Genomic DNA, 25,165 nt, shown 5'->3' on the forward strand with positions numbered 1-25,165 from the left:
TCAAGCCAAATAAATAAAAATATAAACATAACATACCTGTTTTGCATATTATTATTATGGTATTATTATTTAATTATTTTGTTTATTTTTTGCACTGCATGTTTGATACAATATGCATTTATATTAAATACTTTTCCATTTCTGTTTTTACTGTGAACTTGCTGTGAAAACTTCAATTTCCATGGACCCATAAAGGAACATCTTATCGTGCAATTAAAATAAAATGCACAAAAACAAAGAGCAATAGCAATAAGTAATAGTTACTTTATAAGACAACATCATAACATTATTGTGGTGGCAGGTTGGGCCAAGAGGACACTGAAGGCAAGGCAATGATGAGCAGGTGTCTTTATTGAAGTTCAGCAGTAGCAATGCATCATCGAGAACGTCTCAGTCTCACATATTTTATATCATCGTCAAAGAGGGCAGTCCTCTTGACTAGATGTTACATGATGTCTAGGTAATTTAACAATACATCAGCAGTCCAGAAGTTTTCTCTAAATGTCCCAACATCTTCCAGATAAGGATGTCTTGGCTCACTCGGACCGTTGTGGCTGCTTCCTTTGGCAAATCACCTCTTTCCTAATTCTTCTCAGCCTGACCCAGCTCTTCTGGCATAAACATCTCCTCACATGCCCAGGAAGCCCCAGCACACTGATTTTCTGATCAAAACAAGTTCAACTATGAACTTGAGGTTATTACTTTATTTGACATCTTATTTTCGGGTCTTAAATCACCTGAAATCCTCCACATTATGCACAATGGTTTTTAGATGAAGCTCATAAGAAATATAATATATGTTTAACATTTATCTGTATCGTTTAACAACAAAAACACATGCATAACAGACCACAAACAAAATCCACATTTCCAGCCATAAACAGTACTGACAAACACTGAAGCGTTGAACCATAAAATATTCTGGCATCAGTAGAAACAAACTGAAACAAACACCAACAGGAGAATAAAGCAGCAGCTGCCGGATTCTCAGATGAGTTTGCTGTTTTGTTGGTTTTTGAACAGCTAGACCAGGGGTTGGTAACCCGCAGCCCTCTGATGCGGCTCATTGAGTTTTTTTGAAAATAAGTATTGGTAAAATGTGGATATTTAATATAAATGTTTTGTAGAGCTGCATGAAAAACAAGCAGCCCTCTCATTCACTTATCACTTTACCTTTTATTTGACAACAAAAGTGTTACGGTCAAAGATGTAACTTCACACAGCACTGTATATGCGCCCCGCCTCCCTCACCTGTCTCAGTCTTAAAGGAACAGTAAAACGCACAACACATTTTACATTATTTTACTTTAGTTTGTTCAAAGATACAATTTAAATTTGATCAGAAATGTAAAAAATGATCACGATAACTAGTCTGTCTTAATTCAGGTAAATCATGGAACTGTATTAAATTAAATGTGTAAAAATAACAGTAATGCATGTTGCAATCTAATTGTAGTTAAACTGGATACATCTATATTATATTTGTTATAAAAAAATATAAGTACCACGAAAATCCACCTTGCCCCCAAATTTGGGTCCTGAGCCAGCAGTTGAGAATTAAATGGAGTAGTTTCCAATTTTCAGTGCCGCAAATTAAACATATTATACATGTATGGGTTAAATAGGTATGATACAAAAACTACATTTTCTTTTAGAGGCAAGATATCTAATCTTCACATCACTATTTTCATCATCTTATTAAAGTGATCAGCTCTCAAAATAAGAATCTTTGTACAAATAAAAGCTGTTAAGAAAGCTGGTAAAGATGGATAATAAATCCTCTCAGAGTCAAAAAATGCTTTGCATAAGAACCTAGTTATAAACAAACATGAGTCAATTCTATAGGACACACTGCAGTAAAAATACAGTACAAAACATTGTTAATGCTTAGAATGATATTCAAAATTCATACTTCACTCATTTTCTACTCACCCTCATGTCGACTCAGGGTTGGGGTCATTTTCAGAGTAATCTGTTCCTTTTTAGAGTGAAAATACATGTTTGTCTACAACTCTAAAAAACGGTATGAAACGGGTCCAAATGGCTCTTTGAGTACAAAAGGTTCCCTGAGCTAGACAGACGGAGCCTCTGTGTGTGCAGCCATGTCGGTGGAATAGACGCAGGGCAGGACAAAGTGAGAAGAGACAGATGGGAGCAGTGGAAGTGACTGAGTGACAGGTGTGAGAACCCTACAGTAAAGATTTCAAAGGCGAGAACAAATGTATGACTGATGGATACCAGGATGACAGAAGAGGTGGATAGTAAGTGACAAATAGGAATATACTCATACTAGAAAAAAACTCACTGAGAATAATATTGTTTTATAACTCCAAGCATGTACACGGACACACACAACAAACTGAAGAAATTGTGGTAACAATAACAGCCTACCGGTATATTGGCCATCAGACTGATTAGAATTTCATGAATGTGCCACTGCACCCTCGTAGCAACCTTGCACTGACATTTCCTCTGCAATTACTGAGCAAATCAGTTAACCAGTGATAGCTGCCGCCAGGGTTCAGTCGACAACCCCCCCAGTCTTTTTTCTTCTCTTCTTGTTGAAAAAAATAATGGTTTATCTGCAGAAATAAACAGGTTTGTGGTGATGAAGTTTTGTTGATTTATTTAGTCCAGCCTGAGGAATTGCAGCGTTTTTTGTCATTATGACAGATTGTTCATCAGCTCAGAATGACTGGTGTTTGGGAGACGGAGGTTTTGTGGGTAGATATTAAGAAGAAAATGGGGAAAACTGAAAGCACCAGACAATAAGTGAAACAAATAACATGCACAAATATTTATCGGCTTTGTAAAATAAATAATATCTCCTTCAAAAACTACAGTTTTTCTTATTTTATATGCATTTTCTTTCTTTGTATGAAGCGATAGTTTTGAGTGTAAAAAGATATTGGCTTTGCAATAGATTGAAGGATGTTTAACCCTTGTGTTATCCCAGGGTCAAGGTGACCCAAAGGCCAGAAAACCAATGTGTTCATGGTATCCCTTGTGTTCTCTCTGAATCGAGGTGAAGCCTTCGGGTCACCTTGACCCTGAGATAACACAAGGGTTCAAGAAGCTATTTGCAATGTTCCGACTATTTTTAATTCTGTGCAAAGCATATAGGAAGCAAAACATTCTTCACTCAGGGAGAAAGAATCAAGGGATATCTCCTACGCTTTGATACCTGCACCTAGGGAAATCCTTTCTCCTTGAATATCAGTCTTTCATCAATATTTCCCAATTTTTCCTTTTCCTCTTGTAACTTTGCACCATTAATGGGAGAAGCTGAGGCTGACTGCAGTTTCAATATATTTTAGGAATGTATACAATTTTAGAGGAAAGCTGATAAAAAAAAATGTTAAAAGAAAGCTTGTCATAGTTGCATCTGCTCCATGACTTCAGTACGGGTTAATACAACAAGTGCTAACTAACAGTGTTGTGACATTCACAGGCGTGTATTACTTACAGAAGACGCTTCGATATGTTTTGATATGTCGAGTTCTGAAGTTGCTTCTGCACATTAACAACCTGCTAAATTCTCCTAACTGAAGAAAGAATGATACAAAATATATGTTGACTCGTCACTAATGGATAATAATGAAGAGAATGATTGATTATCCTGAGGTGAAATAAATAAATGAACAAGGAAAATAAATGTTTCCCCGTCATCGTTCCCACACACTCATGCAAATGATGTCTTTAGATATAATGAAGGGAAATTAAAGCCATCGCTCATGTTGAAATGGCATTTGATAAAACCGATACAACCATTTGGTGAGTTATGTCCACACGTGCTCCTCCTACATTAGTCATGGCAATGTGCGGCCACGCTTGGGAGCGACATATCAGTGGAAAAATAAATTGTTATTTACTGTCTTCTGATCCATTATAGCCGAGCATGGGTTGAGACTGAGGAAGAAATTTCACGCGGGCTCTCCTGTCCACCTCCAACCTTGTGCTCGGCTGTTGACAGGAACATGCTTATAGGAGCAGCAAAGACTTATTATGCTCCTCCAGTCATCAGTCACCACTGCCTGCCACTGCAGGCCGACCCTCAGGAACCTGCCTGCCTGGCTGTCGACCTCTAGCTTCAAAAGCACCTCAGGGTTCCATTAAAGAACAAAAATGGCCGGATAAAACATCATGTCATGCTGGACACTTTCAAAATGATCTCAATTAACTGAAAACTATTAATACTGTACTGACATAAAGTACATATTTGTTTTATAATGTAAATATCATGACTTCTTTACAGGCTGGTAACATTAGCCTTTCCATATTTTGAGTCCCCCTCTAGATCTAAACTTGACCTATTATTATAAGTTCTCAGATCTTTTTATGTCTCACATTCTTCCCGCATCTCAGAAACTATCTCCAGACAGTCCTCCATTATTCAGTCTGTTACCCACTTACCTTAAAAATAAGGTTTTAAAGTATACAGCCGTTGATTCACTTGTGTTTGATTTCCAGTATCCATAATAAATTCAATTTATTTTCAGTACCATATTAAATCAGAGTAATATCAAGGCACTTTATAGTTTAAATAACACTGTACAAAAGAAGAGTGCTTTTTGTTAAAGTTGGTTGGAATTTGGATTCATCATAGACGTGTCTTTTAATCTACTGCAGCCATCTCACATGGAAAATTAGGTTGTGGATACACTATTAAATCAATTTAAACAAGTTAATTCCAGAAAAAAACACTCACATTTCATTATATAATATTTATATTAAAACACAGAACAATTTCTGTTAGCAAATGACACCATGTACACATCTAGCATTAGTAAGTGCTTTTGAAAAAATGCATATTAAGTAATACATTAGATTCATTCATAAATATATACACATATATATATATATATTATATATATAAGCACAGTTGGATAATTGAAAAAGTTTAACTTGGTCAGTAGTTATCTTCCACTATTATTACAATACAGTAAATGTAATGCCCTCAATACATTGCAGACAATAACTTATCTCATGCAGCCATGGCATTTGTTCTTATATTAGGAATAAGTCTTTAATTATAGCGGCATTGTTTCATACAAGCGAAAGGAGAATATCACCATCACCATTGGGTGTTGTAACCCCTGGTACATAATTAAAGACGTAAAAGTTTTTTAATTAAAGAGTTTAGTCAGTAACTGTGTTAACATTTGAGGACACAAAGGACGAGATGAGGATTCTTTGGAAAAGGTGAAAAAGAGAAATGGTGCAATTTTGGTGCACCTAATAAAGCGGGAAGCTCACATTTTCATACTTCTTCTAAGGTTTAATGTCACTGTGACAGTTTTTATTTGTTCTTCCTTTTCCCTGTCCGACCCCTTCAGAGAAAAGCTGTGACACGCTTGGTTTCTGGCAGATGACTGATCACCTCGTTCCGTCTTTAGAAGACACAGACAGCCTCCTATGAAAACCTATTAGGCCGCCTCTATGGTGCTCCTACTTTATATTACTGAAGTGATGCAGCAGTTAACTTTATATTGTTTCATGGCCTCTTGGTAGGAAACATTTTGTGATACATTTTTTTTCGACTCATCCCTTTCCTACCGCCTGTGCTGATTCATAGGGCTAAACTTTTCTGTGAGAAATAAAATTGGAGCTCAGTGTATTTTCCTATGGTAATTAGGGGTCACAGGATGAATATTAGCAAAATCCCATCACACACTGGGGCACCCTCAGGACCATCTTACTGGGAGGTTCTATTGAATGTCTGTTCTCAATTTTAATGTGCAGGATGGATTTTATAGGAGCTCTCTGAGTAGAAACTGTGTTCGCTCTATTTGACATCAACATACATTTGCAGTTGCCGCTCGAATACTCAAGTGGCAGCTATCATGTCACGATATATATGTAACGGAACCCAGGTGCGAGTGAGAGTCTCAAGCAAATCTCAAAACATAAATACCAGAGTCCAAATCTCATAAAAGTAAAGTAAAACATAACATATCATGCTTCAACGTGGTAGAAGGAAGTTGGTTATTAAATATGATTGACACAAAGAGCCTGTTTTGTTGAATTGAGAATTACCAACAGGAGCTATGAGTCGGATGCTGGTTATGTCTTTTCATTCTTGGAAATCTCTCTTAAGTTTCTCTGTGTATGTCCCACATCTAACACTTACAATGCCTTTCCTTCATCAGTTTTACTCTAATTGGAAGTGTATATATAATTGTTGACATCAATAGCCTGTGTTCCTTATCTTATCTTTACCAACCAAAATGAATCTACTTTTTTGAACCATCCAGCAGGCCACACAAAATTACTTGGTGTGCTTGATTTTGAGTATCATCACCCATCCCTAAATAAAATTGTGTTGAAACAGCCCAACATTTTTGACAAGACATTTATACACAGACAGCAGAGGGCATATTTCTTTATTTCCTAATATCCTAAAAGCCTGCTGCAACAATGACACACAGCTAACATCGTTCAGCACGGAATGACCCGCCAGATGGAGGTACCCAGCTGTTCTTTATGTTATTAGACACTCTATAGCATACTTGAGTTGTAATTATACCGTCGCACCAGAAAGAGTAGCTAACTGTTTATTTACGCCTACTTAACCACTGAGTGTGAGTTACGGCTGAAGTACCTTTCGTTGCATATTTAATCATTTGGTTTGGACAACGATGCAGATACAAACCACAATAGCTGTAATGCTCTTGCTCTACACATATTGTGTTTAAGAGGTTTAGATTCATTGATGTGACTGTGGTGATGACATGAGCATCAAGCTTTCTACGTGAACTCTCCTTTTTGTTATTGATACTTGGATACTGATATACGGTGCAGTTCCAGTCAAAACATGCCACAAATCTAAACCATGTGGTCTCTTGTATCTGTTTTCTTTCCTCTCAGTCCGTCGTCTTTCCCTGTTCGACTGAGATTGTAAAGCAGAAGCATGTACAGTTGATGTCCGTTCAGTAGTTGCTCACAAGCAGCAGTTTAAAAATAACTCGTTCTTTTGACTTTCAGAAATGGCATGGGACAGTGTTGCTTGAAAATAACTCAATCAGAAGTGTGTAATTGGTGCTGGAGTCTCCGTAGCAGGGAAGCAGTGGGGGTTGTTCTTCTCTTTACAACAGCTCTCTTGTTAAGCTGCAGCGAGAGCGAGGAGAAACCTTGTAAAGTCTGCTCTCATTACTTGAAGCTCATCTTAACTTTGCTTGTATTAAAGTCAAACAGGGGGTCTGCACACAGACACCAGTTGCTCCCGTCCCTGGTCTTATTTGTAGAGGAAAAGGAACAATCCAGAGTATGTTCCGGTCATTTATTTACCACTTCCAAGCAGAAGAAATAAGAACTTTCTTCACGATCGACCGGGCCTCGTTCTTCCTGTGACTCAAAAATTGACATACCAGAACAGAAGATATTCACATCCATTTCCACAACCAGGGCATCAGGTCTTCCGGCCGTATTGTCCTTTGAAGTTTCTGATTTCCCGGTGTCCCACAAGGAGAGCTTGCCTGTTGTTTCATGTAATCTAATAATTCAAATGTTCCAGGGCAGAAGTCACACTGGTTACAGGCATTGGTTCCTGTTCTCTGTTCCCCTGTCTCGCCGGGCTCCATTTGTCCTTTTGTGCATCTTCAGGTACCAGGCCGACAGAAATGTTTATTCTACCGGTGATTTGACTGATCTAACCTGAGTTGAGTTGGTCTCTACTCAGTAATCATTGTGAATGTATGTTGATTGTGTGTGTTACTTTATATTTGATTATCTTTTAGCATTCATTTAAGTATGGCATATATGTAAATGACAATTTTTATCGACTTTTTAGTATTTTGTAAATATATTAAGAGGTAACCCTTTTCTGCTGCTGTGTTTTTAAAATTAAATAATATCTCATACACACTTACATTTACTATTCACAAAATTAAAATTAGTTCGCAATCTTTTGGATGGTGAGGAAGGGGAATACGAAGCATTCTGAGCTGTCAGTAGTGTTCTGAAGACAATCCTGCATTTATTTTAAAATGCTAATATATCACCAAGTTAAAAACACAGCCGTGGCGATGGTACTGCTTTCCCACACACTGGGGGGGAGGACATATTGAAACACCAGAGCTTTCTCATCTGTCAGCAGCATGACTTCGTTGTGTGCTGACACTTCACGCCCGGGGCTGATCTACTGTAAAACCGATCAAGACTTGACCCCAGAGGAGTTCAGCTGCTTCATTGCAGCTGGGGCTCTGAATCACAGTGCTTCTCCTAAAATAAACTCACGTGAACTCTCTGGTATGCTGTGCATGTCACGCATCGCCTTCCATCATGCATCTTCACTGTGCACTTGTGCATGAATGTTTTAACATGTGTACATATGACTGTATTGTTATGGACTTTGACTCATTCGTGTTTTGATTTTAATGTTGCTGTGTTTTATTTGTTCTTTGACTTGGGATCCATTTTTTTATTTTATAGATATTTATTTCAGTCGCATGCTTTCCTTTACATCTGTTTGCAAAATATGTCATCATACCGTCGTATACTTCAATACATACATAATCTTTGTATACATCAGAATTTTCAACTACAACCTTCCAACATTTTCAACCAAAATCAAACAATTATCAACTGTCAATCATTATCCAATACTTTTCATCATTATTTCTACCCCAAATTCATGCTTTTCAACTCCACGGAACACAATATTTGCTTTATATGCTGACCTTATCTGTATCCTGTAAGAACTTACGTGTATTAGGGAACATTGAAAGTCATGTATTTTTATAAGTGTTACTTTTATTTATGCTATTACTTAATTGTTTGTTTTTTTGTTTTTTTTACAAAACAAACTTCTGGGTAAGTTTACCAAAATAATATTTTCAACCCAACTTTTGGGGCCAGAGAAGAAATGATATTGGTTAAATTGACCTGTGAATGAAACAATTTTACACGAGTTGAGCTGGTATCGATCGGTGTCAAAGTAAATTACAGGGAGTGTTCCGACAAACTGAAACATGTAATTTGGGAAGTCTTCTGGGTCCATTAGTGAGTTAATTTCATGTTAAGGTGAAATGGTCAGTGACAGGCTTTTAGCTTTGGAGAACGAATTCCCTTCCGTGCCGCTGGGTACTGATTACAGCTCATTATTACACGTTATCAGACTGAAGGGACATCCATTTACATGTTAGCATCCGGATAAAGGAACACACACTGGTGATGCCACAAATCGCCTTCATTGGCTGGCATTTCAGCTCCTAATAGCACTCATCATGAACTATTTCCAGTGGACCTCTTGTCTGGTCTTTCGCTCAAGGCTCCAGAGACTAATTTAAACTCTCCTGAAATGACCAGTCATTATGAACTTCCACTGCGATAGTATTCACAATGATGTGCTCTGGGTTGTGCCGCACCACCTTCGGAGTGTAAAGCACGACTTTAGAAATTTGCTTTCTTTCTATCTTAAAATTGTAATATAAGAAAGAGCTCAAAGCACTTTACGACAAAAATTTGCAGCTGTGGCAGCATCTGACTTTAAATTTGGGAGAGCGCTGTTTTTATGGGAATAAGAGTAAAGGAAATCACTCATTTGGGCTTTGATATTTTTCCCCTGCCTCCTTTCAGAGAGGCAGCAAAAATCCATGATCCTTAAAAGCAACTAATGTAAAAACCCAACTCTCCTGACTCGCTCAAATGTTATAAATGTTGAAGTCTTCCTCTCCAACAAGCAGTTAGTCTCTCATCATGGCCATGTTTTGAAGTAATTACTTCATAAAGTTCTCCCCCGTCTGAAATCTCGGTGAACGAGAGGTTACAAGAGCGAAGCCCATTATGGCCGGGGGTCGAAGCCGAGTCATTTTGTATGGCCTTCTGGATGGTTATCAGAGTATATTATATTGAAGTTAATATTGTGATCTATTAATATTCCACAGCTAAGCTAAATAACTGATCACTGTTGTCGACAATTATACAGAGGCTTCCAATAATGCAAAACTGATGTCAAATGAAAAGGAATATGGTCAAAGTGTTTCGTTAAGGTGAGCAAGCACAGAGATAATTTGCAATACACACCTCTTTAGAATACTTACCACAATACAAGGGCAACGATACGATGTATTGTGATAATGTAGGAATAACAATATATATTTGTACTATTGCTCAGTACTTGACCCTGCCGTTGCAGATTATACAGACCACATGACCATAAGTCGTAACTGCTTTGATTTGTATTGAAAACAAAAATTTGCCCAAAACATCAGCTTTAAAAGCTTCTGGAGTCAACTGTTTCCTCTCGTCCTCATTCATCGCCGGGATACATTTCGTTTTGGCCAGCGATATGGACATTGTTAAGTTTGACACCCCATATTTACACTGTCTTATTTTTCTTAAATTCACTTCACAAACAACTAAAATCGTTTGGAAATACAGAATTTGGATGAATAATTTTACTTTAATTTCTTATTTTACTAGACAGAAGCTTCAAAATGAGGGAAAAAACTTAAATACAGCTATGTTTTTTTTTGAAAGCTCTTTTAAAAAAGATGGAAAGCTGATTTTAAAACCTTCCTGTTACCTTGCTGCATATGCTTCTTCCGGTAACTGAAGATGTATTATTTAAATGTGATGGAGGGAGAGATTGCACTCACACAGAAGTTCAGTGGTAGTTAACCCTACTGTCACTACTTTTATCTCCACTCTGACTCGCCCCGAGGCTGTTTATGCCTCCATGTTTACTCAGCTGTGCCTGAAGAGGATGGCGATCTCTGGAGTCGTCCTTTTCGATCTCTGGAGTCGTCTGGCGTCGTCTGGAGTCGTCTGGAGTCGTCTGGAGTCGTCATTTTCTCGCAGCAGAGATGGAGCGTGGGCTCGCCACATGCCTTCTGTGAGTGGGCAAGCTGGAGATTTGTAGGTGGTGAACAGAACATGAAGCGAAGTGCGGCAGGATGGGTCTGGATGTGTCTGCTGTGTACTACAGTTAAAAATAGAGGTTGGGAAGGAAGTGTGAGTAATGGTTTAGTCAGCAAAAAAAATAAGCCTTTGAGCTGTCATCATGATAAAACAAGTTCCCACCTGGAAGGTCTACTCACCACTCCTGAAAGAGTAATTGAGGATTCTGGCCGCCTTCTAGATTAGTTGCAGACATTTTACAGCTGCAGAGGTAGACAAAGATTAACGGAAGTGAGTCTTGAGGAAGGTATGAATATATATTGATGGTTAGAACATATGGTTTTCAAAGGTACTGGATGTACGAGGTGTCAGACTCATTGCCTTTAACAAGAATACAGTCTCAATCAAGGCCCAACTTTATTGTCAGAATCCAACCATGTTTGATTTGGAATACACAAACGTGTTCTATGAGCTTCATAGATAAAATCTCATACACAATAACATTGTGTAATCCCAGTGTATTATGGGACTTGAGTTAGTATTACAACCATTAGGGGTTTTTATTGGCAAGAATCTGGCAATGTGATATATATATCACGATACAGGGGCAATGATATGTTATATTGCAATATATTGTGATACTGTAGAACAAGGGTCTTATTGTAGTATTGCACATGTACTTGACCCAGACGTTTCAGAATTTACCGACCGCATGACCCTTGACTTAGTCATAACTCATTTCATTTGTTTTGAAACTAAAATATGTCTTAACGTCAGCTTTAAAAATCTGGAGTCAACTGTATCCTCTCGCTTTCATCCATCTACAGGATGTCACAGAATTTCATTGTTCTCTCACATTATTGGATGAACTATAATAAAACTGAAATTTGATTTGAAAGCCCAAAAATAGTAGATACTTTGCTGTTGAATAGGTATTGTCAAATAAAATATTGTGATATGTAAGTATATCAGTATTTTCTTACACTATTATATCAATATCTTTTTTCTTTTTAAACTGTGGTTAAATTAAGATCACATGTGAATTTTTCGGTCAGATAGACAAGGGATTGATTTATCATTTGTGTAACTTTCAAATCAGTATTCTGTGGCCTTGATCTTAATCTGATCCAGCCTTACACCCCAGCTCGGGCTCTGAGGTCTGTGGATCAGAATCTACTTATGGTTCCACGCACACGGCTCAGGACCAGAGGAGAGAAATATTTTCAGGCTGTTGCTCCTAAGCTTTGGAAACCTTTTAGAAGCATCTTAAGACGTTTCTATTTGTTCGGGCTTTTCCTTGAATTTCTCGAACTCCTGTGTTGTTCTCAGTATTATCTTGATCTTTAAAGTATGTACTTTTTTGAGTATTGTTTTGATTGTTTAAGCCCTTTGTGACCCTGGTCTCGAAAAGCGCTATATTGATAAATATTACTTACTAAAAATATAAAAATATTACTTAATGTCGCTGTGTTGGACTAAAATCGGACAAAGTTGGACTAACCTTGTTTGTTTTTTTCCTTAACTCGGAATTTTAATAATTGTTTAAATTGTGTTAATAGTTCAATTTGAGAGGGTTTCTTTGACAGAGCCTGAAGCTTTACAATATTTTATAATAATTCAAGTTCCTTTCACATTAACATTGTCTTGTTAGTGCTTGTCATCACACAAAAAAGTTGTATTTAAAAGTTTGGGTAGAAGTCAACAACGTCTATTTCCCCCGAGACCGAGAGTGGCTCTTTTATAGGAAGCAGAGATTGAATCAACAGTTAGCTGTCCAGCTAGACGGATGGAGCCCGCGAGCTCTGCTGCCTACCGTTGATTAGCTTTCATAATGTCTGTGGAGAAAGCCCGCTGTTTCCCACCATCTCAGGATTTAGAACCAACTGAAGTCGTCATTTTGTCACATATAACAGTCTTTTATCCAAATATAGTCAGGTGTTTGTCAACTGAACCAAAATGTAACCTTTCTGTTTCATGCTTGAGAGTATCAGACTGGTATTGAAACATCACTCTGTTTTAATCTCAAACGTACTCAGTCACGCTGTGGTAATGCTGAGGTCAGCATTGTCCTGTTTTTTAAGTCAGCAACCCTCCGAGACACAGTATATAACATGTTTTCCTTTTTTTTCCTACTTCATGCGATACGCTGGGGTCTCCTGAGGTTGATCCCTGCGCGCCCGCGATGATGCTATCATCTATGAAGGTGATAGGTAGTGAGAGGCCGACCGCAGCCTGGGAATGGGATGAGAGAGATGCAGCGTCTCTACTGGCCTGTGAAATATTCATCAGGAGTGGAATCGGAGTGGGTGGGGGGGGCAGGAGATGGAGGGTCCACAGGGAGATGAGCTCCGAAGACAACGAGCATCAAAGCAGATACAAAGGAAGGAGATATAAAAGGGAAGAAGGTGTTTTGTTTGGCAATTAATTTTTAATTCTAGATCAAGATATAATTACCTGCCCTGAGGTGTGCTGTTACCTAATGAGCACAGACCACAGTCCTACATGAGCAAGTGTAAGGTTCTGAAAACATTTGTAAATATACACAACTATTTTTCATATGGTGTGTACACAAACCAGTTAATGCAGACTCTTGTCAACGGCAATCGTGTAGGAATGTTTCAGTCAGCGGTTTTTCGTTTTATTATTCATTAATAGTTAAAATCTAAACATATCTTGAATAATGTCTCATTTCTAGGAATTATTTTCCCTGAAAAAAAGAAACTTAACTTTATCTTAAAATATTTTCAGTGTTTTTCCTCAATAATCTTTTAGCGTTAATGTTTAATTCAAATGTTTAAAATTGAATAAGGTAGGAAAATAGGAGATAGCTGCACAGTGGTCATTTTTGGCTCAATTGTGAGCCGCTGTTTTTTTTTTTATTGTAAGAAAACCTTTTGATATGTTCTTTGTAGGGATTGTCTTAGTATTACCCATAAGATTTGATATTTGAATATTATATTTTACTGCCAAAGTGTAGTTTCAATTTTTTGTTTAAAAAATAAGTTTCTTTCGTTAATTCGCTTTTAAGCATTTTTTCTTTGGTGCAATATATTGAATACTTTAATTTCACTAGCAACGCAACACAACAGCTTTCAGTACTTAATGTATTCTTCCATACTCATACTCAGACTCATAATTTTTGTTCATGCATTGAAGGAAAATACGATTGGTCAGAAGATTGTTCAAATCATTTAAAGTCTGGAACCCCTTCGGACCCCTTCCAAGCATTCTTTCTTTCCCAGCTATAATCCTTTATCCTGACACCTAATGACTCAGAAGCTGCGATTCCATCTCGTGGACATTATTATACAACACTGCCTCTGGTTTTCAATCTTTTTTCTCATTTTGTTTTTTTTCCACTGTATCCTTTGTCCGTCTTGGACAAGTTCTAATCACTGTGAGTCAGCAGATCATTCAGTACCAGACAGAGGTGTTGGGCTGCTTTATGTGTTGTTTTTATTCTTTTGGCTGTCATCGCTTTGGCTTTCTTTGCTCAAGTGATCAAGCTGCCTGTTGGCCCGGCTTGTGACTGTCATCAATTACCCTCGGAGTAAACACAGAGCCTTATTTGCATTTCTGGTCGACGGCTTTTGTTACTTTCTTTGTTATATTAAATCTGCTGGAGTTTAAGTGAATACTTTTTGACGATCATTACATGATAAATCATTTTGTGTTTTGTTCAGTAATACAAACTTAGGCTGCACATTTGATCAAAAAGTTTTTAAAAAAAACATCGAACACAGTTTTACACATCTGCATACACACACAAGCATTTTTACAATTTTCAGATGCTTAAAGCACCAATACATAACATTTTGACTTTATACTTTTCACATTTCTGCATTGATTGGTCCACCTTTGAAAGGCATTCTGCCCAGAGAGTCCATATAAAACGTTTGTTACACAGGGTCACAAAAAACACCTTTTTAAGTGATCCTATTTTCGCTTTAAGATAATGAATTACTTCTATTTTTATCCACTTTCCTTTTCACTGTTTTCGTATTATCTCAAGAGTTTAGTAAAGCATTATTTTGGACACCCGGAGGAGTTTGATTTTATTGTTATTTTTTACTATAGGTCAGACAAGTGCCGTGAACCAGAAAGGCTTAAGGTGAGAGTGTGAGGGAGACTGGGCTCTACATTTCCCACATTCTTTACTTATAAGACCTCTTCAATAACCCTATACTGGGGAGAATTAAACAAACCTGAACAGCTTCATGGTGAAACACAAGGTGCTTCTTAAGACTTCTGCTTTAATGTGTTTATTGTGTTCTGTTTGTACTTTACCCTGCTTTTAAAGAAAATATTCTCCTGAAAGAATGGTGCTTTAATGGCTTGCGCTCGCCTCCCAGCATTCCCCTATTGACAGTAAAATCTTGCTAAGTGGGTGTGAGAGTGCTTGTAGTTCTGATTTGGAGATTGTATCTGAATTACGGCTGTCATCTGAATAGAGATGTGCATACTGAATTACATGAAAACCATGTTGAGTGCTTTTCAATTTGCACCAAATTGTAGATGAGTGTTAGTCGGTTTTAGATGTCACGGAGCATTAACGTCTGTCAAAACCACCTTCTAAAAATATTGTATTTAAACTATTGCCAACATCCATTTCTCCCTCCATTCACCACGAGGCTTGGAAGGGGAATCGTAGTAAAGAGCGGAGATTGAGTAGTTACAGCTGTAGAAAATCAAAGTAGTTTGCTTTATATTATTTTTGCTAAGTAGAAAAAATACGCCCTGATATATTTCTTCTATTCCACGTTGTCATCACAGATGTTTGACAAGCAGTCAGTACACAGAGTCTAAAAGATAATCTATAAGTCAAGAGCCATGAAGTATGCATGGCTTGAAACAACATTTCTGCCTTTTAATGACACGTCTTCTTGGTATTTTATCATTTCAGGCAGCCATTTGAAACATTTTGATATAATTATTATCGTCTTTTCTTGCTGTCCCTGAGCTCGGCAGACTCTGACTGATAGATGTGTGCCCCCGGGCGCTGCCCAAACTCTGTCCCAACAATTACTGCTCGAGTGTTGTTCCTCCTTATCACAGATCTGTCAGTCTGTGCCACAACACGGAACAATTGTCTGCAGTCACTGCAAAAAAAGCTCCACTCCGTCCCTCTCTGTCTCTTCCACTTTGCATCCCCCCAGCCTCACCCCCTCTGCCTCACTCCTGCTGCATGGGTCATGTGATTCATCCGAACTGGAACGATCCACGATGGGAAACACAACCTAAGATTGCTCCGTCCTTGACGACGTGTTGCTTTCCTTTCGTGATACCTCACCGGTCTTTAATCCGGCATAAGTTTCTTTGAAAAATTAATCTCAACCCAATCTTCCCTGGTCTCCATGGTAACACAAGGTCCATTAAACGTGCCTAGAAGTACATGCAAGGGAATTTTAAATCACCAGTCTGCCATTATCCATCACCTCAGCCAGTCGATTGTGTAACTTTCAACCCAGGAGAATACTTTTGTTCTCTGCTTCATTTCGCTCTCTTCCTTCTCACAGGCTCTCTTTCCCTCATCCTCCATCCTTTTTCACGCACTTATCACATTTAGAAACCTACTGACCCCTAGTGGAAGGTTTGCTATTGTGCCCAGACAATGATTTTAACTGCTCAATTATGGCAGTGAAATTAAATGTATGTTTACCTGGTTATGACTCTTCAAATGTTCATGAATCTTTATAGTGCTATAGCTAAATCACAGAGAAAGTAAAACTGCAGTTAAAACGTGGTGGCTCTCATAAAAAAGCATCCAAGCCTTGAGGTGTTTTAATTTGAGTGTCCTCACTGATGGTTCAGGTCTTCACGCGGTACGGGAAGTGCTATACCTTTAATGCCGGAGGAGATGGACGTCCACCTCTGGTCACCACTAAGGGAGGGATGGGAAACGGCCTGGAGCTGATGCTGGACATTCAGCAGGATGAGTATCTGCCCGTCTGGGGAGAAACGGGTGAGTGTGGACAAGGAGAAATGCAAAATTGATGAGCGAAGAAAACCCAAAAAGAAATGACTCAGAGGCAAACATAGATGCACATCACAGTCACAAGACTTTCTCATAAACCAGTGGTCCCTTTATATGTGGCCTAAATTATCATTAATATAATGTCTGTTCTTGATTATTACTATCTGAAAAGTGTTTCATTTGAAAAAAAGATTGTATTTTCTCTAAAGTAAATTTAGCCTGTGGCTCTTGACATGCAAAGACACTCATTTCAGTCACGTTTACGCCAAAATTCAACTTGTAAACTGGTGAAAATTACAGAAATTTAATTTTAACTAATTTTATCTGAAGGTCTGTGTGTAAAATGCCGACGTTAAACTGGTCAGCGTTGCAAATAGCCTTGGAAACCCTGATATAGAAAACTAATAAAGGAAATGGGATCTTTGTGATTAGTCTCAAGATCCCCAGTGACTCAACTTCATAATACACAAACTCCTCACAGCACAAACATACAATACATTGACTTTTGCCATAAATTTTAATCTCCGCTTGCCTTTCAAAATGCGATCTAGTTGAATGTAACCTTGAGCAAAAAATGCCTATATATGCTTTAATCTTCCGGGTCACCTAGAAGGATTTCACAGGCTTTTGGACCCCAGGGTCTCGAGTAAGATATCTTTCCAACTGAATACAGGCTTTATCACCTCTATTGATGAGCTTTAATGATGAGATGTGTTTTTTTTTCTGAATTTTGAAGACGAAACATCTTTCGAAGCTGGGATCAAAGTCCAGATCCACAGTCAAGACGAACCGTCCTTCATTGACCAGCTGGGGTTTGGTGTTGCTCCAGGCTTCCAGACATTCGTCTCGTGCCAGGAACAGAGGGTGCTTATGCTTCTGCGTGGTGTATAAATATATATATATAGTGTATTTTTGAGTAAGAATTTTAATCATGATTTCATATTGTTGCTCAATGTTGCAGCTAATGTACCTTCCTCCCCCCTGGGGCGACTGCAAGGTGACGCCAATGAACTCTGACTTTTATGACAAGTACAGCATCACCGCCTGTCGCATCGACTGTGAAACTCGCTACCTGGTGGACAATTGCAACTGCCGCATGGTGCACATGCCTGGTAAGAAAACCAGAGAGTAACTCCAGAGTAGACGGAAGTTTGCTTATACATGCCGGTGTGTCTGCAGGCGACGCTCCGTACTGCACCCCGGAGCTTTACAAGGAATGTGCTGACCCCGCCCTTGGTGAGTGACACTTTTTATTAAGGTTTATTAAGCAAAATCAGACGTCTAAACAAAATCACACGACTTCCCTGCAGACTTCCTGGTACAGAAGGACAATGACTTCTGTATGTGTGAGCAACCCTGCAACATGACCAGGTTCAGCAAAGAGTTGTCTTTCGTCAAGATCCCCAGCAAGGCGTCTGCTAAATATCTGGCCAAGAAATACAACAAGTCAGAGCAGTACATCAAGTAAGAGTCCAGCTTTCAGCATCATCGTTTCACTGGGTTTCAGATCCACCTAGTGGTTGTATGGTCAAACTGCAACCATCCGCAAAATAAAATTATAAGTAATAAATAAATAAATAAAACTTAAGCATCTCTGGGTAGTTTGGGTACCTTAATATTTTTGTACTAAAATATTTTCATTAAACTTGTGGTGACACATCAACTTAAAACTAGTTGAATGACTCATATACCGTGACTTGAGGTGTTTTGTGTGATTTTTATTTTCACTGTAAAAGTTCTTGGGATGGTGTGAACCTGCTACATTGTGGTGAGGCAGGGGGCGAATTAAGGTACAAAAACTAAATTAAAGTAATGTTATTTACAAAACCGCCATAAGGCATATCATATTTTATTATCCACAATCTGATACATTACCTCATCGGTATCCATCCTTCATTCAGACAGTAGAAGTCTGGAAACCGAAAATTCAATAAAAATATATATTATTTTTTCCAAATATTGTTTATGGCATTAAGATGAATGGAACGGTTCTGATGGTTACCGATACTTGATACCATAATGGCCGACTTAAATGGTAGTAATCGGACTGACATGGTTCTGTCTGGTACAGTTGACACAATTTAGCCTTTAAATAAAAATGACTAACTTTATTACTAAAGTTTGTTATCAAAGTTATTTTATTATTCAAAATTAAAATGTATTTAGGTCCAATTTGACGCCAATATAGAATAAAATCTACATGATACCCGTCACTAGGTGGCAGTGGCATCAAATAAATCAACGCATTTTTAATGATGATGAGCTTTTTTTCTTTTGTCTCTAAGAAGGAAAAAATATGTTGAAGTAACAGCACAAACAAAATAAAATTATAAACTAGACTTTAACTGTTTCCTCACTTTAAATTGTGTTTTTTCAGAGAGAACATCTTGGTCTTGGACATTTTCTTCGAGGCTCTAAATTACGAAACGATCGAACAGAAGAAAGCGTATGAAGTGGCAGGATTGTTGGGTAACGTAGTTGACATGTTAATGTGACACGCATGAGCAGACAAGTCCTCATCAGATCTGCCTCTCCAGGCGACATCGGTGGACAAATGGGGCTTTTCATTGGTGCGAGCATTCTGACCATCCTGGAGCTGTTTGACTACCTGTACGAGGTGAGAGGAGAGTGTGTGCTCAGCTGTGTTGACGATGCCATTAGACTCAAAAATCGCCGCTCACCCCCCCTCAGGTGATGAAGCACAAGCTGTGTCGCTGCTGCAACAAGAAGCACCAGCACCACGACATCAGCGACCAGGGAACCGTGCTCAGCCTGGACGACGTCAAGTGTCACGTCAGTAACTTTCATTAGCGCACCGATGACCTCTGACCTCTCGCCGAGACGCCGGAAATGTGCCTGATAGCCGGAGTGGACGCCGCTTTAGACGAGGAACGACACGTGGAGGACGTGAAGCTTCAAGCAAAACTTACATGTCCGTCTGTAGTCAGCCTTTTCAACGTAGCTGCAGGTGAAGGAATCACATGTTGACCGACAAACATCAGCAACATTTTTATTTTTCCCAGATTATCTTCAATGCATCCTCTTTTGCTAACAGCCATAACATTAAGACCACCTGGAATATGTCGGCCTCTGATTTCCACACGGTAGCTGCCCAGGTGTGTTCCAAGAAAATGCTTATTTCACGTTCAGTTAAGCTTTGAAATATGAAAATGAGAAGCTTGAAGCACAACAAATATCAGTTAAAACAGTTGATTTAATTTTTCCTCTTTATTTTGGGTCAGTGAACGGAACAAATTAAAACAGGCCGAGCATGATCGTCTGGATAGTTAAACAATCACAGAAATTGACTTTTTTTGTTTTGTTTTTTTATAACGTGCTCAGTAAACGGTGTAGTTAGGATGTCTAGCGTAGTATCAACACAAAGACAAGTATACTCTAAGTTTGTGTGTTGTTTCAGCATAAATGGTCAATGTTTTGTACCGCTAAATTCAAGATGCATTAACCAGGAGCAAAAAGAAAACGAGGAATTAAAGCTGTGGTTTGTCACTTAAGTGGCCCTAATGTTTTGACCGATTCAAGTGGGCTTTTTTCCTTTTTTCCCATGTTTGTGTTGGTTAATTCTGCAAAAAATATATTCAATACCTCATACTGCAGACAGAAAAGTCCTTTAGGGTTTGGTAAGTCTGAGTAAAAGATTACAAAACACAGGCCTTGAAACATCTCTTCAGTTCACACCATACAAATACACAACCATTCAAATGAATATAATCATATTCATTTGCTATTAATAAAGGTGAATATATATATCTATATGTGTGTCTTTTTGATATCTTTATAGTTCTCATCTAAAAGAATGTTGAGTGACCACGCACAAGAACTGACATTTGTTTCCCTTATTGCTTATGTTCCTAATATATTTCTTCTTTAAATGCATTTCTATTTCTGTTGACCATGAAGTGTTTCTACTCGTCCAGACGAAGCAGCAGCATCAGACAAATTGAGAATATTTTGGTGACTAAACGGCGGCGATCATGTGCAAGACGGATCTTACTCCGATGAATGTTCTACATGTCTGAGGACTCCAGCTGCATGTAGCACTCGACATCATGACTGTGACTCTTCAACTGTGTGGGCATGTTTTTGTGTGTTCACAACCTTCAGCTGGCGAAACACGACCTTGTCAGAGTGGACATGCTCCACCCGTCTTGTTTCAGGGCAACATCGGCTAACCATGTCTACGGGAATCCAACCGTTGTATTGAAATGTAAATACCGTAATGAGTACGAGGAGTAACCATGTTGAAGTAGCATAGTCTTAAAGAGATGTTTACTGAACTTGTATGTACAGTTTAAAGACGTGTGCGACAGCTGATTTTGTGTCGGGAGTTGTGTTGATTTAAACTTTGTGTTTGGCTGCAGATGTTCCAGGACTCCATCAGTGATTAATGATATGGATTGATGTCTGTTGTTGGCTGCATGAGATCAACGACTTGGACGTAAAACGCTGTCGGATTTGTTTATTTTTGTAGCAACGGATTGATTTGATGTTCTATAGATGTGTGATTAAAGTTCTAGCTTTATGCAACTCGTCTTTTTGGATACCAGGTCCATATATGCCACGTGTAGATGATTGGTTTTGGCAGATGAGTGGATCCATCAGCCAGTTGATCTTGTCCAACTTCCAGGTAACATGCTTTTGACATTTAAAAAAAAATCAGAGAAAGGTGGCAGAAGAAACCCAAGAAAATTAAAATACGCCCAATTTTGTTAAGCAAGATATTAGCTCCTTTCTCCTATTGTAAAGGTTTGCAATGAGGACAAACCCGTTATAAAAAACAACAATACTTTCAATGAAAAGTACCTCTTATTTTAATACATATTAAATAAGGATAATTTCCATATTTTTAGCAGTTGTAAGCCTGAACTTTCTCCTTTCTGTCCCCCTCTCTATTCAGTTTTTTATTTGTTTGTTATTTTCCTTTAATTTTTTATTTTTGTTCTGATGTGTTTCCATGACTTTCCCAGACAACACCAGGTATTTTAGCTAGTAGACAAAGAGACAAAGTTACTTTAATCAATCGCTGTAAAGAAAACAAATGAAACCAGGGAAGAACTGGTTTTTCAGTGTATTCTTTTGACATGGCAACACGACCAAAATGTACAGTACCGTGCAACAGTTATAGAGTTTAGTCAAAAACTGCTGTAAACTAAGACATTTTTCAAAAATATAAATAATAATTGTTTATTTTTATCAATTTGGAAAATGCAAAGTGAGCAAACAAAAGATAAATCTAAATCAAATCATTATATATTTGTTGTTACTACCCCTTGCCTTCAAACCAGCATCAATTCTTATTGGTACATTTGCACAAAGTGGGGTTTTGTAGGATTCTAGTGAGGTGTATGATCAACCAATTATACCAAACAGGTGCTAATGATCATCAATTTCACAAGTAGGTTGAAACACATCAGCAAGGTTTCTCCTAGACAAAGATTTCAAAGCAAACTGGGGTTTCAAGATGTGCTGTTTAAGCTCTTTTGAAGAAGCACAAACAAATGTGCAACGTTGAGGATGGTAAACATAGTGGTTGGCCAAGGAAAAGTGCAGCAGATGAAAGACAAATCAAGCTTATTTCCCTACGAAATCGGAAGATGTCCAGCCATGCCATCACTTCAGAACTGGCAGAAACCAATGGGACCCAGGTACACCCCTCTAGTGTCCGGAGAAGTCTGGCCAGAAGTGGTCTTCATGGAAGACTTGCAGCCAAAAAGCCATTCCTCTGACATGGAAAAGGCCAAGTGACTTAACTATGCATGAAAGCATAGGAAGTGGTGCAGAAAAAATGAAAATTAGAAATATTTGGCAGTAGCAGAAGGCAGTTTCGCCGAAAGGGCTGGAGAGCAGTACAATAATGAGGGTCTACAGGCAACAGTGAAAAATGGCGGAGGTTCCTTGAAGATTTGGTCAGGATTCATGGTATCCTAAATGCCGGCATATACTTATCCATCATGCAATACCATCAGGGCGGCGTATGATTGGCCCAAAATGTGTTCTGCAGCAGGACAACGACCCCAAGCATACAGCCAATGTTATTAAGAAATATCTTCAGCGTGAAGAAGTCCTGGAAGTAATGGTATGACCCCCACAGAACCCTGATCTCAACATCACCGAGTCTGTCTGGGATTACATGAAGACACAGAAGGATTTGAGAAAGTCTACATTTATCATCTGTGGTTAGTTGGAACAACCTACCAGCCGAGTTCCTTCAAAAACTGTGCAAGTGTACCTACAAGAATTGATGCTGTTTTTAAGGAAAATTGTGGTCTCACCAAATATTGGTTTGATTTACATTTCTGTCCTTTTCATTCACTGCATTTTGTTAATTGATGAAAATAAACTATTAACACTTACAATTTTGAAAGCATTCTTAGTTTACAGCATTTTTCTTTTTACACCTGCCTAAAACTTTTGCACAGTACTGTATATAAAGATTTTTTTTTCATTGTAATCAGATTATTTCAAAGACTCAAGGTGGATACTTTGACCTGGCCATGATTAGATCAGAATGTCCCAGTAAGTTAATCAGAGCAGACAAGATAACACTCGTAAACAGTAACCAGCTGAACGATTACTCACTGGTGACAGTTGCAGAGAGGAGATCTCTGGAGAAGGTACTGTCTATCATGGATGATACGAATGCTCCTTCCCAGATGCAACACTCATAGTATCAGGGACTCATTCATTCCTCGTGCTATTAGATTGTATAATTCTGAGTTTGAGGGCAGGAGTGGAGCGAAAGTATAAAGTATCATGACATTCTGTTCTATGTTAATCTTTGTATCCTTTGTCTTTGTTATTTTTCTTTGATCTATGTTCTTTATCTTTAGACTTAGATTGTATCATCTTGTTCTTTATTTTGATAGAAACTTTGTTCTTGTTCTTATTTTTATGAATAATTGTCTGTATTGCTGTGTGTTAATTGGATAATAATAATCTATCTATCTATCTATCTATCTGTCTGTCTGTCTAAATATTAATGAAGATGTCAATCAAGAGCCTTTTAAACTTTGCCGGTCTGTTAAATTAATCTTTTATAAAAGTTAGTCAAGTAGCATTCAAGCAGGGTCACTAGTCCACGGAAGGCCAAATACAAGTCCTCAGTCACCTTTTCACCTCTGCAAGTTTGTGGACTGTGAGCGGAAACCAGAGGCTAAAGAGGGAAACCCGAGCAGCCACAGGGGCAAAGTACAAACTTAAGAAAGTTTTTTAAAACAAGAGACAACACTGTACACCGGTGTTCAGACACAGTTAGCAACAAAGCTATGTGTTCTTCGTGCTTGGACTACTGAGTCTTGTTGGTCTTGAGGAAGTCTTTGTGAGGTTGTTCTTGTGACTCTTGGAGATCTGGCACCAGCGTTGATGCAGAAATTAAATTACATAACAGATGTTTTTGCACTGGTACAAGGTTTTATTGTTAAATAGAACCCCTACCCAACTTGAGCCATGTTCTCCAGATTAGCTTATGTTTAGTTTAAAAATGTTTTTTTTAATTTCTGTCAGGAATGAAAATAATGTTAAGTTTTTTGTTTAGTCGGGAAAACTAGTCTGCTATTCGTCTCTTCCCTCAGAGTAGAGTACATTTCACTTAAGCATCATGGATGATGACAGTCATCCTCTCAACACTGTCATCGGTGAGCAGAGAAGCAGAATGAGTGAACGAATGCTTCCCAGGTGCAAAACTAATAGACTCAAGGACTCATTAATTCTTTGGGCTATTAAATTGTACAATTCTGAGTTCGGGGGCAGGAGTGGAGTGAAAGTATCTGAATGTTCTGTTCTATGTTAGTCTTTGTATCCTTTGTCTTTGTTATTTTTCTTTGATCTATGTTCTTTACCTTTAGACTTAGATTGTATCATCTTGTTCTTTCTCTTTATTTCTCTTCGTTCTTATTTTATCTTATTTTGATTTTTTTTTTAATGAAAAATTGCTGTATTTGCTGTGGCTATTGGAAAAAAACAATTTCTCGAAGGAGACCTCCTGAGGGATCAATAAAGTTCTACCTTAATGTACAGTTGTGACAGGTTTTGACGGTTGCAAACCAAACAAACATCTTATTAGCAATTTAATGCTGTTTCAACAGTGCCAGGTTTATTCTGACGAGAGCGAGACACACCCATGAAAATCCTGTTGTACGTACAGCTTGATCGTCATAGTCTATAGTTGACGTTTATTACTATAACCTGCAACCGGATGTAGATGAATCCCCAGTTCAACATATTACGGTTGTGCCTTGAGAAAAAGATAGTTGTATTTAATGTATTATTAGTATTTATCAGCGGCTGCACTGGCCAGCAGCGGCCACACGGGGCGGGGCTGAGTCTCCCCGCACA

At 38.3% G+C, this 25,165-nt stretch overlaps 1 protein-coding gene across 1 annotated transcript in view; it reads left to right on the forward strand.

Annotated features, from left to right (window-relative positions):
• The window catches only part of LOC148059928 (acid-sensing ion channel 1-like), a 35,351-nt gene extending 14,767 nt beyond the window's left edge, over positions 1-20,584 (forward strand). Inside the window, exons 3-10 of the mRNA XM_087782454.1 lie at positions 16,651-16,801; positions 17,550-17,677; positions 17,775-17,925; positions 17,993-18,049; positions 18,124-18,277; positions 19,191-19,282; positions 19,351-19,430; positions 19,505-20,584. Coding sequence (XP_087638580.1) covers positions 16,651-16,801; positions 17,550-17,677; positions 17,775-17,925; positions 17,993-18,049; positions 18,124-18,277; positions 19,191-19,282; positions 19,351-19,430; positions 19,505-19,624 — 933 coding nt within the window. The 3' untranslated portion in view covers positions 19,625-20,584. The remainder of the gene's footprint in view (positions 1-16,650; positions 16,802-17,549; positions 17,678-17,774; positions 17,926-17,992; positions 18,050-18,123; positions 18,278-19,190; positions 19,283-19,350; positions 19,431-19,504) is intronic.
• Positions 20,585-25,165: the final 4,581 nt, after the last annotated feature.

Source organism: Callionymus lyra, chromosome 19 (genome assembly GCF_982586985.1).
Source record: "Callionymus lyra chromosome 19, fCalLyr1.hap1.1, whole genome shotgun sequence".
Lineage (NCBI taxonomy): Eukaryota > Metazoa > Chordata > Actinopteri > Syngnathiformes > Callionymidae > Callionymus > Callionymus lyra.